This window comes from Perognathus longimembris, chromosome 15 (genome assembly GCF_023159225.1).
Source record: "Perognathus longimembris pacificus isolate PPM17 chromosome 15, ASM2315922v1, whole genome shotgun sequence".
Classification (NCBI taxonomy): Eukaryota; Metazoa; Chordata; class Mammalia; order Rodentia; family Heteromyidae; genus Perognathus; species Perognathus longimembris.
Window position 1 is genome coordinate 829998 of NC_063175.1, and position 15487 is coordinate 845484.

The 15487-nt window shown below is 44.0% G+C and overlaps 1 protein-coding gene and 1 pseudogene across 1 annotated transcript in view; one reads left to right on the plus strand and one right to left on the minus strand.

The window, feature by feature from the left end:
• Nucleotides 1-6480: 6480 nt before the first annotated feature.
• Usp14 (ubiquitin specific peptidase 14) overlaps nt 6481-15487 on the plus strand; it is a 45541-nt gene continuing 36534 nt past the window's right edge. Inside the window, exon 1 of the mRNA XM_048363758.1 lies at nt 6481-6687. Coding sequence (XP_048219715.1) covers nt 6672-6687 — 16 coding nt within the window. The 5' untranslated portion in view covers nt 6481-6671. The remainder of the gene's footprint in view (nt 6688-15487) is intronic.
• On the minus strand, nt 11899-14457 carry LOC125364272 (annotated as a pseudogene).

Genomic DNA, 15487 nt, shown 5'->3' on the forward strand with positions numbered 1-15487 from the left:
TGCCAAAATAACATTAACACTAGCCAGGGTAGTAAGGAAAGAAGGCAAAAAAAATTTATAACAATATTCAGTCTAACTTTTGTTGGATAGGCTTCAACCCATCCTGAAAAGGTGTCTACAAAAACTAGCAAATATTTGTAATTTCTGTGAAATCTACTTCCCAATACATACCTGGCCTATTCCCACAGAGGCGAGCTCCTTTAGTAATCTGTTGATTGGGGGCATTGGCAAGCTGACAGGTCTTGCAATTTTTAACAATATACCTTTGCAGGCCTTTAACAGATCTCAATAAGGACACAATCTCAGGTCTACAAGCTTTCTTTACTAAACAGATGTATGAGCTTAAAATTCTCACTGCCAGTCAGGGCTTTGAGTAATGCGGGGGGTGAGATTTTAATCTATCCTCTCATTTGACAAACTTACCCTTCCTAACCACTATCACAGATGACTGGCAAATTCCTGCCCAGTAGACAGACATGGGCATTGGAAAGGCATGCTTATGAACTATTCTTCTAGGACTTCCCGGCTTTGATTAACTTTTGAAAGGCCAACAGTAGTGACTCTAGGATCTGACACCATCTCTGCCATCCAAGCAGTGGCTTACTGCCTCTGGATGCTCCATCACTTTTGTCCCAGGAGGAGTGACTTTCCACTGGACTTGGACTCAGGGCCTGAGTGCTGTCCCTCAGCTCTCCAGCTCAAGACTAGCACCGTACCACTTTTGAGCTCCACACCACTCAGTTCCCAGCACTCTGCTGGCTGAGTAGAGACAAGTCTCTCACAGGGACCTTTCTTTGCCCGGGCTGGCTTCGAACTGCAGATTCAGATCAATGAGTCTTATAAGGGGCCACTTTACTCCAATTATAAGCAACAAGGTGGTCCACACAGAAGTAGTTTTTAAGCATGCTCTCTCACCTGGAACTTATTAAGGGTCAGTATTAGATCTTGACAAACTTGTAGGAATCACCCGTGCTTCTCTGTGGGCCTGCTGGAAACTGTTACAAAAAACCTACAAAGAAGCTGGAGTGGCAATTAAACATTTTGGTAGCCATAATTCTCCTTTTCTCACTTTGCGATAATTATTTAGGACAATTTTACTTCCAAATTTCTTATCTAGAAATGTATTCTTGATTTCCAAAGCCTTTTTACTAACCCAACACTAACACAACATTTTAGCTTTTATCTGCATTGGAAAAACTGAAGCTCACAGGCATTATGAAACCAGGTGCTGCCCTTTGCCTACAGACTGCTTGTTTCAAAAGAGCCTCTTTGCAAGAATTACAATTAGTAATACTTATCCATTCAGCTTTCCAATATATTAGTGAGAAACATTGGCCCATTTTGCCATTTCTTCCTACATACATAGAGTTAATGAGAGTTTACTTCTATGCCATTAGTTTAATATATATCCTTTTAAATCCAAATTTCTGATACTTAGCTCTGATTTTTTTAATTAAACATTTTTAACTATAGTTCCTCTTTAATGCAATGCAATAATCCTTTAAAGCATTTGGTAATGCCCGAACTTGATGACCATTTGAATTTAAACTTAAACTCACTCAATTTTACATCATACTAGCAGTCTTGAACATGTTCACACTCACACATGCACACACACATACAATTTCAAAAGATCTTAAAGGGCGCTGAATAAGCATCGGCCGTACATTTTAAGACAAAAACCTTTAACAAATGATTTTAGCATTCTCCAGCCTCATTTTCCAGGGCTTGATAGTTTTAGTAAAACATTTTTAGTCTTAGTAAAACATTTTAGCGCACCAAACAATTTTCTGCTTAAGAAGGCTGGGTGGGGGTCCCCCCCAGAGTTAACCATCGCCTGTACATCTTTCCAATGAGCTATGCAGGTTTGACACAAAAGAGACTGTTAGACTTACAAACAACACAGAGATGACAGCGCGGCATGGTGAGGTCACTCCCTGCCACCTGTGGGTGGCTTGGGCTGGCCCTACGTCCACCCTGTCGGGGGCTGCGGGTCAGGACTTGGACTTGGGGCTGATGCGTCCGTGTCCTGGGCTGTCGGCGCTGGCGAGTTGACTGGGCAGGACCCTCCGGAGCGGAGGGCACAGCTGAAACATTTTCCTCAGAGTCCTCCTCTTGTAGAGTTAACTGGGGTGGGAAGTATGGAGTGGGAAACATTTCCTCCTCCGTGCTTCCTCCCTGGAGGACAGGTGAGTACAATTTCTTCTCTTCCTTCTTGGTTTCTCTCTTGTCTGGATGGCCCGAACGAGGGATGTAGATTAGGCATTGCAAAGTCCTGATCTTACCTATGTCAAAGCTCCCTCAATTAGCTCCCTCAAAGGTGGGCCATTCTGACTTGCACAGGGTGATCCACTTTTCCTTCTTAAGGGCCACACCTTGGTTCTGAGCTATCTCCTTAACCTCCCTCCAGTGAGCTAGGATCAAGTCTAGGGGGCTGGATGGAGGTCCTCAAGATAGAACGTTATCCATAGCTCTGATCAGATGTTCAGTCCAAAAGGCTACAAAAAACAAAACAATTAATACAAAAGGAGGAAAACACACAGGCCTAAGAAAAGCTACGAGTGGAGATCTCCCAAGCTGGCCCACAACCTCCTACAAGGGTGCAGAAGGAATGGACCCGAGTTGGCCCACAACCTCCTGCAAGAAGGAGTGGACCCGAGTTGGCCCACAACCTCCTGCAAGGGTGCAGAAGGAGTGGACCCGAGTTGGCCCACAACCTCCTGCAAGGGTGCAGAAGGAGTGGACCCGAGTTGGCCTACAACCTCCTGCTAGATAAGCAGAAGGAGCAGACCCAAGTACAAGCTGGGCGGGTTGAGTCTCGTTTAGGAGGCCCTCCTGGTCAGTTCCGGCCAAAAACCAAACTGACTCGCGCCCTACAAGTATAAGCAAAAGCAAAACAGACAGACAAATTACAGGACAAGACAAATGAACAGCGCTGTTTTCTTACCTTCGGAGTCTGGGATCTCGGGGTCTCTGGGGCTATCCCGGACGAGCCCCCAAATGTTGTGCCAAGTCGCAAGACCACCCCCTAGAAGACCACCGAGATTCAGACACTCTGAAATGCAAAAGCAAGGCAAGACTTTATTTAACGAGCTGCCAACTCGGGCCTCGTCCTACCCACAGACACAGCGGAGGTTAGGAGGAAGCCCCGAGCTGTGATTACACAGGGCTTATAAAGGCAAAGAACAAGGTTACAACAATCAGCTGTGCAAGCAAGATTAGAACACAGGTACAAATCTGATTGGCTCAGGGTTCGATTCTAAAATGGGGTTCACGTGGTGGGGCCTGACTTCAAAGTCTGGCACCTCAGTACTCTTTGTAAGACACAAAATTCTTTTCACTTGTGAAACTAAAAAATGAACTAGCTTGTGGGATTAATGATTTTAAGGTAAGAAAACTGCCCTGGCACCAAGTGAGGCCAATGTAATCCCTTGAGCCTTCATAAAATGTGAGGCAGAGATCAGAATCAGTTGGAGTATTCCAGGTATGCAATCAACAGCCATGGAATGTAGACAGCCCTAGCATCTGGAAAAGGCAAGGAATAAATCTCTTTTATCATCCCCCTTCCCTTCCCCAATCAGATAAACATATATACAAGACACAGGGCACCAAAATAAAGAACAGTGACAACTGGGGTTAAACCAAAGGAAAAATGAAAGAAAAAAAGAAATAACTTCACACAGTACATTAAAAACAATAACAACAAAGAAAAACCTGTTTCTATATCTTGGAGTTCATCTTGTTTAGGATCATTTTATATGATCATATGCATATTCTATATTGAGCTTTCGTGATCCTCTGCTAGAACTATCCTTGACCTAAACTAATTATTACATATGAGGGAAACCATGGAGCCTATGGTTCTTTAGGTCTAGCTTACTTCAGCTAATGCTATTTTTTACAAGTCTTTCCATTTCCTTATGAATGGGGGCAATGATGTTCTTTCGATGGAAGCATAGGATTCCATTGTGTGTATATACCACATTTTGGGGTCGTCTTTTTTTTGCCAGTTCTGGGCCTTAGACTCAGGGCCTGAACACTGTCCCTGGCTTCTTTTTATTCAAGGCTAGCACTCTGCCACTTGAGCCACAGCGCCACTTCTGGCCATTTTCTATATATGTGGTGCTGGGGAATTGAACCCAGGGCCTCATGTATACGAGTCAAGCACTCTTGCCACTAGGCCATATCCCCAGCCTATACCACATTTTTTTTTTTTATCCATTTATCTACTGAGGGGTATCTGAGTTGTTTCCATATCTTAGCTATGGTAAATAATGCTGCAATGAACAAAGTTGTGCTGGTGGCTTTAATGAGAATTTGTTTGTGATCATTTAAGTAAATGCCAGATGTGGGATTGCTGAACTATAGGGTAGTTCTATGTTTAGTCTTTTGAGGAACCTCCATACTGCTTTAAATCTCTTTTAGTATCTCCAGATGGATACAGTACTGTCAACACTTTTAAGACTGAGATTGATAGGCAAGTGGTCATGCTCATAAGTGCTGGTGGCTCATGCCCATAACCCTAGCTACTCAGGACTATGAAATCTGGGGAATGGCAGTTTTGAAGCCAGCCTGGGCAGAAACATCCAAGTCTGTTGACTTTATCTGTTGGAGCTGGCTTCAAATAATTGATTCTCAGATCTCAGTCTCCTTAGTAGCTAGAAGTATGTTAGGTTTTTAAAGTAGGTAGCCGGTAAAGGAGAACGCCACGCGGTATTCAGGCAGGAGAGAACGTTTATTACCGAACTGCTGGCCTGTGGCCAAGATGATCCATGGCCAGAGAGAAGGGAGAGAGAGAGAGAGAGAGAGACCCCCACCCAGCCCCGCCTTATATCTAGGGCAGGGGCAAAGGGTGTGGCCAGGTGGATTAGGATGTCACCTCAAGGAAAGGGGAGGTAACTGCCTCCAGGTCTGCAGGTTACCCAGGTAACTGGGTGGAGACTTAATGAGGTGGGGGCATCTGCATGTAGCCCTCAGGGAGAGGACCTAACAAAGTAGAGTGAGACTACTGCCAGATGTGAACTTCTTTTTAATGTTATTTTTTTCAGTTGCTAGGGTAGTTCCACAGGCTTATTATACTTGCATTTGTTTTAAATTAAGAGAGGCTGGAAGACATACCAAGGGTGTGTGTGTGTGTGTGTGTGTGTGTGTGTGTGTGTGTGTGTGTGCTGAAAAACTTGATTCTAAAGACTTGGTCATTTACTGAGCAAGGTTAAAGTATGTTGCTTTGACTTCTAGTTCTCACAGCATCAGATAATATCAGAGTACCTGAAAACTACCACTCCTGTTACAGTTGTGGGGGTAGACATGTTGAAGAAATAGAAGTGTGATGAAAGCTACACACTGTGCAATCAGAGTGCATTTCAGCAGATGATTTTCACTTGCAATCTTTAGGCCTCCTGCTCTGGTTTTATCAACTACATCCCACTGATGTCCTATGCTAGGAATCATTAAAGATACATAACTGTAGCTTCCTAATCCAACTACACCCCACAAAATTCCTTTCAAGTCTTTGTAGCATAATATATAGCATAATATATAATAGATATCATTTATTGCATATGCTATGTAATCACTAGACATAATCTATTTAATCCTAAAATTAATGTATTTGCTATCATCTTCAGTTTGTAGATAAACGGGTTCAGACTGGGTCATACAGTTAGATCATAAGTAACAGCTGGGATTCAAAACAGGTTGGTCACTGATCACTAATTTTATGTACTTAATCCCAGTGGCTCAATACTTTTGTGTGTGTGGGGGGGGGGGTGTGTGGGGGGACTTACACTCAGGGCCTGGGCGCTGTCCCTGAGCATTTTTCCCATTTAAGGTTAGCGGCTACATCTCTACTTCAGGCTTTCTGCTGGACAATTGGAAGTAAGCATGTCTGGACTGGCTTCCAGCCATGATCCTCAGATCTCAGCTTCATGATTAGCTAGGATGAAAGACTTGGGCCATCGATGCCCAGCGGATACAGTACATATATTTTTATTTGTGTGTATGTGTGTGTGTTTTGTTTTGCCAGTCCTGGGGCTTGGACTCAGGGCCTGAGCACTGTCCCTAGCTTTTTTTGCTCAAGGCTAGCACTGTGCCACTTGAGCCACAGCGCCACTTCTGGCCGTTTTCTGTATATGTGGTGCTGGGGAATTGAACCCAGGGCTTCATGTATGGGAGGCAAGTACTCTTGCCACTAGGCCATATTCCTAGCCACTGGATACAGAATATATAAAAGCCAAAATCAGCTTGGAAGTTAACTAGCCGGATGCCAAGTTCCCAATGCGTCCGTGGCTAGGCCGGGCCGTGCTCCGACCACGTAGACTGCGCAAGCGCACACTGGCGCCGGCCGCGCGCGCCCCCTTACCACTCTCTACCTGCCGGGCCCCCATCCAGGCCCCGCTCCCCCGCCTCTCGCCACTTTCCAGGCTCCGCCTTCCCTCCCCCCCCCCCCCAGCGCCGCGCCTCCTCACAGCAGTGGCCAGGCAGGCGAACCCAGAGCTGCTGCGTCATCGCCAGTGGCCGGTTTGAATGAGACTCGTCGCATCCGTGCTGCCCCCACTACTACCGCCGTCGCCGCGCGTTCGCTTCCTCTGCCGCCACAAGTTCCTTCTGGTCCCTTCCTCGTCTTTGCCAGGCCTAGCCTCCTGCACCGCCGCCTCCCCTCGAGCCCCGCCATGCCTCTGTACTCTGGTGAGCTTCGTCCCCGCCTCGGGCCGCGCTTTCTTGGCCGACGCTAGGCCTCCGCGTAGGCCCGGCCTGCAGCGGCACGCGCCGGGCTCGGGCCCGGATACGGAATCGAGTGGTGGCAGGCGGAGTCACTCTGGCACCTTGGCCCCCTCCTCAGTGGGAGTCACGATTCCCCCACTTTCCCGCGGCGCCGCCCGGTGGGTGGGAACCTGAGTGGGGATGGGGAAGCACCTCGGAGTCGTGACTCTGCACAATAGTTGGGATCGTTATCCGGGTGTGCTGGGAAAGGTGAGGGTGTGTCCTGGGTCCCGGGTGACCAGGCTGTAGGCGTTGGGCGCTGGGCTTCGTCGATAAAGGAGGACTGGGGTGGAGGGAGCTGGGACTGAGATTGTCTTCAGCAGCTTTCCTTCACTCACCCCTTGTAGCATTTGCCTCTATTGCGCCTTTGCTTACCTCGAGTTTCACTTCTATCCCGAGACAGATTGCGAAGCATTCTTTGTTTTGTTTTCGTTTTAATTTCATTATACATTGTATTAAGCATATAGTTATGAGTGATAGATGAATAGAAATAACCGCCAGTATCGTTTATTTTTGATTGGCTTTTGGCCGGGATCATTTGCTTGATGGCTGTCCAAGGTAGTGGCAGCGATCAAATTTTTACTTAGTGTGCTTCAGTGTACCCCATTCTTAACTCAAAATGGCACCTAAAAGGTGTACAGTGGCCCCAGTTGGCTATGGATGTGTGATTGATTCAGTTGATTGATTCATTGACCACTCCTGTATGTCATTCCTGTGTTGAAGGTTCATCATTTTCAAAGAATTATATGAACCATAAGAATAATACTTAATCGCAGGAGGGTGGGTTCTTGATGGTCTAGAGTTGTGGATCCAGTGTTTTAATGACTACTTGACTTTTTTTTTTTTTTTTTTTGGCCAGTCCTGGGGCTTAGACTCAGGGCCTGAGCACTGTCCCTGGCTTCTTTTTGCTCAAGGCTAGTACTCTGCCACTTGAGCCACAGTGCAACTTCTGGCCATTTTCTGTATATGTGGTGCTGGGGAATTGAACCCAGGGCCTCATGTATAGGAGACAAGCACTCTTGTCACTGGGCCATATCCCCAGCCCCGACTTTTTTTTTTTTAAGCTGTAGTAATTAACAGTTGAATGGTTCTTGAAATACTCTATATACAATATGGCACTGAGGGGACATTAAATAATGGCAATAAAGAAGTTGTATGCTAATAAAGCAGTGGTAGAGTGACACATGTACAGCCAAACCAACCTCTCTTTGTTGCCACCAGTCACCAAAGTTTTAGCTTAACAATTGAGATCTGTACTAAATATTCCGTAAGATAGTTTCCTCATTCTCCAGATTGAGGACATTGGAGTAGATTTTTTTTTTTTTTTTTGCCAGTTGTGGGGCTTGATCTCAGAGCCTGGGTACTGTTCCTGAGCTTCTTTTGCTCAAGGCTGTTACTCTTACCATTTGAGCCACAGCGCTACTTCCAGCTTTTTCTGTTCATGTGGTACTGAGGAATCGAACCCAGGGCTTCATATATATGAGGCAAGCACTCTACCACTAGGTCATATTCCCAGCTCCAACATGGAGTAGATTTTAAGGTCCCTCCTTTGACATTTCTGTATTAACAATCTGAGTTGTCAGAGTTAGTTAAAAAAAGGTGGGGCCTCATATTAAAGTGAAGGGAAAAACTGGTGGTGTGGTACAACAACTGATAGGAGCAAGGCCCCCAGTTCAAACCCTGGCCCTGGCCCACCATTAAAAAAGAAAATGAAGAGGACAGTTTAAGTACTACTTCATAAATTTTTACTACATAATACATTTTAGCAGAGAAGTATTCCCAGATTTTAAATTAGGGATAAATGCAGTAAAGATTATTGAACAAGCTCGGGCTGGTGGCCCATGCTTGTAATCCTAGTGACTCAGGAGGCTGAGATCTGAGGATCAAGGTTCAGAGTCAGCCCAGGTAGGACTGTTCATGAGAGTTTTTGCTCCAGTTAACTACAAAAAGCCTGAAGTGGAGTTGTGGCTCAAGTGGTAGAACACTAGCCTTGAGCATAAAAGCTTAGGGACAGCTCCCAGGCCCAGAGTTTAAGCCCCAGGACTAACAAAAAGAAGATTGAACACAAACTGTGTTATTAAAACAGAGATAAGCTCGTGGGGGGGGGGGAGGGGAGAGAGGAGAGAGAGAGAGTTCAGAGGCTTGAACTCTCCTGGCATAGTAAGAGCCCTTTTACTCAAGGCTAGTGCTTAACCACATTCACTACTACTCCACTTATGGGTTTTTGGTTAGTTGGAGCTAAGAGGCTCCTGGGTTTCTCTGCCCAGTCTGGCTATGATTTGGGATTCTCAGATCTTAGCCTTATGAGTAGCTAGGATTATAGGTGTGAGCCACTGATGCCCAGCTTGTTGAATGTTTCTCTTATCTGTTTTAGGAATACTTTTATTTTCTGGGTAACACTTTATTTTTTCTGTAAGACTTAATAGAAAGTTGATAGCCGTCATTCATATATTACTTCTTCCAAGAAGTCTTCCTAGCTGGGTGTAGTAGTGTACCCTTATAATTTCAGCATTCAGGCATTCAAGAAATTGAGACAGGAGGCTTGAATTCCAGGCCAGCCTTGGCCATATAACATCTTGTCTCAGTTCCTCTCATTTTTTTTCCCCCATTATTGTCAAAGTGAAGTACAGAGGGGTTAGTTTCATATGTAAGGCAGTGAGTACATTTCTTGTTCAACTTGTTACCTGCTCCCTCATTTATCCTGTCCTTTCTCCAAAGAAATTCGTTTTACTCCAGAAGCTTTTCTCAGTGCTCCTGTATCCTGTATTACATTGCTAATTATAATCCCCCATCACTTTTTCGAGACTTCCTAATGTTCAATGCTGTGCTTGTATTAAATGAATACTGAACACCTTTATTAAACTGATGGCAAAATTGTGATTTGACGGCAGTGTTTTTTTTTTGTTTTTTTTTGGCCAGTCCTGGGCTTGGACTCAGGGCCTGAGCACTGTCCCTGGCTTCTTCTTGCTCAAGGCTAGCACTCTGCCACTTGAGCCACAGCACCACTTCTGGCCATTTTCTGTATATGTGGTGCTGGGGAACCGAACCCAGGGCCTCATGTATATGAGGCAAGCACTCTTGCCACTAGGCCATATCCCAAGCCCCCAGTGTTTTCAAATTCTTACCTCAAAATATTGGGGAAAAATGTATTGCTTTTTGTTGGTGCTGGTACAGGGGCTTGAACTCAGGACTTGGTCACTGTCCCTTATCTATTCCTAATTCCCAAGGTTGAGCGAAACAATGGGTATCCTTGGGTTTCTTATTTAAATTTCAGAAGTTAGCTATTTTATGGGTCAGACACCACAGGCCTCCCCCTCCCCCCATTTTGACTGGATCTGAGTATATGAGTATATTGTCTGGGCTGGCTTGAATTCCTAGATTCAAGCAATCTGAGTAGTTAGCTCAGGTTATAAGCATGTGCCACAGCTCCTCCAGGTACTATCCTAATCATTTTTTTAAGTGTACAGTTTGGCGTAATTAAGAATGTGCAAGGTTTTTTGTTTGTTTACAGTCATCACTGTCATCTATCTCCAGAACTTTTCATGATCTCATACTAAAATTTATGTCCATTAAGCAGAACTGTCATTTCTGCTTACCCTACCTATAGGTAACCAACATTCTTTTTGTGCCCATAAACTTGACTACACTAGATAACTCATATAAATGGAATCCTGTGGTATTTGTCCTTTTGTGACTGGCTTATCTCATTTCACATAATGTCTGTAAGATACAGACATATTGTGTTGTAAGAATTTTCTTGAGGACTGGGAATATGGCCTAGTGGTAAAGTGTTTTCGCCTCGTATGCATGAGGCCCTGGGTTCGATTCCCCAGCACCACATATGTAGATAAAAGCCGGAATTGGTGAAGCCAGGGACAGTGCTCAGGCCCTGAGTCCATGGCCCCAGGACTGGCAACAAAAACAAAACCAATAAACAAAGAATTTTCTTGAGACTGAATAATATTCAAAAGTGCAGTTTTTGTCTGTTGTACTGTTGCTGTGAATATGAGAGTCCCAGTAACAGTCCCTACATTGAATAATCTTGGGAGGAGTTGAGATAATTCAGTGTTTATTTATCTATGAATGATTGATTGTACAAGAGGGTTACAATTTAACAATTTAATATGATTATTTAAGGTTCATCTTGATCAGTCACCCCTTTCATCATGCTGCCTCACCTTCCTACCTGCCCCTTCTTCTACCAATCACATGGAGTTTCCCATTTCCTTTTTCACATGTGTATATGTGTATGTTGAGTATTATATCACGAGTACATTGAGTATTATGTCTGTAGTTGTCCACCTTTTACATTTACATTTCATTACTTTCTCCCTAGTTCAAAACCTGTTAGAGTTTCCTACTGTGCATTTGGCTAAATTATCTGTTAATTGTTCAAAGAGTTTATAAAGGAGTTTCACTCCTGCATATACTAAAGTCAACTTGGTCATATATATGTGCATATCTTTCTTTGTGTTTATCTGGGTGAGAAACATTCACCCTTTGTCTTTCTGGGCATGGCTTACTTCACTCAGTGTGATTTCTTTTTTTTCTTTTTGTAGATCCATCCATTTCCCTGCAAATGACCTAATTTTATTCTTAAAATGGCTGAATAAAATTCCATTGTGTGTATAGTACATATATATGTATATATACATACATACATATACATACATATACATAAACTTTTTGTTCCATGTGCCCATTGTAGAGCAAGGGCATCTGTGCTGTTTCTATAGCTTGGCCATTATGAATACTTCTATGTATTTATTTTTGGTGGTACTGTGGTTTGAACTCAGGACTTTTATTTATTTATTTATTTTTTGGGAGAAAATTACTCTTTATTGAAAAATACCAAGAATACTGACAGACTTCAAAAGCAAGTTCACGCTTCCAGAATACAAAGTACTTAATACATTTTTTTTTTTGGCCTTGGACTCGGCCTGAGCACTGTCCCTGGCTTCTTTTTGCTCAAGGCTAGCACTCTGCCACTTGAGCCACAGCGCCACTTCTGGCCATTTTCTGTATATGTGGTGCTGGGGAATCGAACCCAGGGCCTCATGTATATGAGGCAGGCACTCTTGCCACTAGGCCATATCCACAGCCCCTTAATACATTTTTTTCAAATACATTTATTTCAAAGTTAGCAGTTCTGTAAATCAAATGTGATAACCTGACTAAAAATATTTTCCAGCTTTTATTATTTCAGGAGCTGCACATCCTTTGAAGTAGGGACCATGAGGCAGGCAGGAGCACGGGGTGATGGCACCGGCACTGCACAGCAGTTAGGGACATTCCCCACAGACAGCTGCTCCAATGCCAGAGAACCTTGTGAAACAGCTTATCAAAACACAGCCAGTTTTTCTACAATTCACACAATTTCATTTAAGATTGCTTTTTGAAGAAAATCTTTTAACAATGCCTCTGTAATTTAGTATCATCCAATAACTCTTGAGTTTAAAAACTACAATGAAAGAAAAGATCTGTTATAATCGAAACAGTCTTAGCTGTAATAATTTTATGTTTTTTTAGATGCACCCCCCCCATATGCGAGTTTAATTGGAAACCACACAAATTTTGTACATAGGCTCAGATAGTAGCAGTATTCACTTGAGTCACTACTGGCTTAACTATAACAGCCATCTATTCATTCCACCAGCCAGGATAGCAGCACCAAGTTCTTCTAAAATTCTTTATGTATAAATCTTAGTCATTATCCAAGTCCCATTCTCTGCATGCTCCAATTCTTATCTTATTTAACATAAAAGCAACAGGATTTGGAGAATTACTAGTTGCTGTATTAAAACAATTATACAGCATCCTGTACTGTCAAAAAGCAGAATACTATGAACAGCAGCTCTTCTTTGTGGCTCTAAACCGTAAGTTGCCAAGTACTCGCTGCTTGTGCCTGCAGTGGCATTTCCACAGTAGAATAGCAGAAACTAATGGAATCATGGCACAATGGATTCTGAATTCTTTTATCTACCATTGGTCCTGGGGCTTGGTACCTTCCCCTTGTAGACTATTTGCTCAACATTCCAGAATCATCTTTAATGGAGGAAAGGCATCAGGTCATATAGTGGGTAATGGCTCTCAGAGCATAAAGGAGTTCCGCTTGCATCCTAGCTTCTATAAGAAGCAGAATAACATGAACCTTCTCAGAGTGCTTGAATTGCCTCCAGAGGCTGTCATACATTCTTTTGGTAACCTTTTCAGGAGTGCAAACAACTGTTTTAATATAAACTTTAAAGCTACGATCCCGTAACTGGTTAATTTTACCATAGTCATAGTCATCATATTGTATTCCAAACATGCAGTGACTATAGTTCCAAATAGCCCGTCTAAGCATTGAGGTATCAACATCTTTGTGCATTGCCATTGTATTGTAAGTAAGATTATAAGCAATGTGAAATTTTTCATCAGTCAGCTGTCCCATATCTGGATAAAGTCAATTTACCAAAGAATAGCCATGGTCTTCCCAGCAATAGTCCTGAACACGAAATGTTAGAATATGCATTCCATGTCTTGAGAAATCCTCGTAGCCATAACTAGTATCTTCAAAGTGACGAGACACATCTCTTGGTGGTGTAACTGCTTCATCATCTGAAGAAAATACAAACATGCTCTCTCTTTTTTCTATTTCAAAATGTGAAGCCATCTCCTCTTGACTTGCCTCTTCTTTACCTCAACATTCCTGTAACTGCTTCATCTTCTCCATGAGGGCTTCAACCTCAAAGAAGGAATCACGTACCGTAATATTTCCTGCTGAGTTGACCTGCATCTCATCCACGTTGTGATTGCCATTTGTAATGTCACAGATGCAATAGTTACTAACAGAAGGAGGTCTGAACGTGTGGCCACCATCACAATGAATTTCTGGACTGATTCCACAACCAAATGTGAATGAGGCAAGAGAATGATAGTGTGTGAGTAGAACTATGGCATGCACCAATTCCGCTAGAGACCAGCTGTGCTCAGCTTTTAAAAGCTCCTCAGTGTGTTCTTTGGTAATAAGCCAAGGTCTATGGGATAATACTTTGTTGAGTTCTCCCAAATTCTGTAGTTTTTGAGGAGCATTCTCTAAACCATTGAGCCACTTGGTGTCCCCACCAACATGAAGGAAATCATTTATGTGCAGGTTCATCAAGTAGGAGCACTGATGTCTTGCTGTAGCCATTATTCCAATGTAGTGCCGATAATGTAGGGGTAATGGCCCATCCATTTGCAGTACATAGTGTTGAGTTTTTAAGAAACTTTCTTAATATTGCGGGTGGAAAACCATCACTAATCTAATGTTATCCAAACGACCCAAAGCAGCAAAAGTATCTGCAAATAAAGCATGCATTTGTGCGTCTTCTCTCCCCACTTGGAGAATCTCCTTTTCTGGGATGAATCTGCTTGGTCCGTGTCCTAGTGGTCGAGGAATTCTAATTCCAAGTTCCTGGACGCTCTTCAGGATAAACTCGCTTTTCTCTCTTACATCTTTAAAGGGACACCTCTTAGAGAGCATAAGCAGATGAGCAAGAAGCTTGTTCAACTCATCCAAAGAAACAGCATTTGAAAGCCCGTCTGATGGACTGAAAGTTGCCTCTTTCAGCGAACGAAGATACTAGGTTTTCCTCAAAACGATCTGTGTAATGTGTTCCAGTGCCGCTTCTCTAGTCGTTGAATCTCGGCTGCACAATCCATCCCACCTCACTTCATTTTCCTTTACAGCCTTCAGTTACCTTTCTGCATGCCTGCTCAAATCTGAGCTCTGCCCCAAAGGCCTGCTCACTGTTGAACGCTCTCCAGCCATTCGGGTGGTTTTTTTTTTTCTCTTTTTTTTCCCTTTGGTCGGTGCAGCCACCGAGTCCTCCCGAGCGTTCCCACCCCTCCTCCTCTTCGACTCCGCCCCCCTCGGCTCCTCCCCGCGCCTCCGTTACCCGCCTCGGATTCGCCCAATGCTGGCCTCCAGCCGCGGCGGCCCGACACCCGGCTCCAGTCACGGTCTCGCGGTGGGCGGCGACAAAGGGGAGACTCCTCAACTCCGCGGACTCCTGACCCGGAGGAGGACGCCGCTCCTTCCACCTGTGTGCGCTCGCCCACTGCCGCCCGAGCAGAGGGCACTGGCGGCGCGGAGCTGTCGGCGCCGCGGGGGCCTGAGGTGCAGAGAACTCAGGACTTTTAAAAAATTAATTAATTAATTAATTAATTAATTAATTTATCTATCTATCTATCTATCTATTTATTTATTTATTTATTTTGCCAGTCCTTGGCCTTGAACTCAGGGCCTGAGCCCCGTCCCTAGCTTCGTTTCTGCTCTAGGCACGCTCTCTGCCACTTGAGCCACAGCATCACTTCTGGCTGTTTTCTATGTATGTGGTGCTGAGGAATCGAACCCAGGGCTTCATGTATACGAGGCCACTAGGCCATATTCCCAGCCTTGAACTCAGGACTTCATGCTTGCTAGGCAAGTGTTGAACCCCTTGAGCTGTGTCTAGCCCCTATGTTTAATATTTTGAGGAGATGCTGTACTGTCTCCACAGCAGGTACCGTTTTACATTCTTACCAGCAGTGCATATGAGGTTTTTCCCACATCCTTACCAACATTTGTTGTTTTCTGTGTTTTTATTTTAAACCATTTTTTCTTAAAAGCTGAGCATAGTGATATATGCTGTGATCCCAGTCCTTGAGAGACTGAGGGGCAGGAGGTTCATTAGCTGGAGACCAGTCCCATCTACCTGGT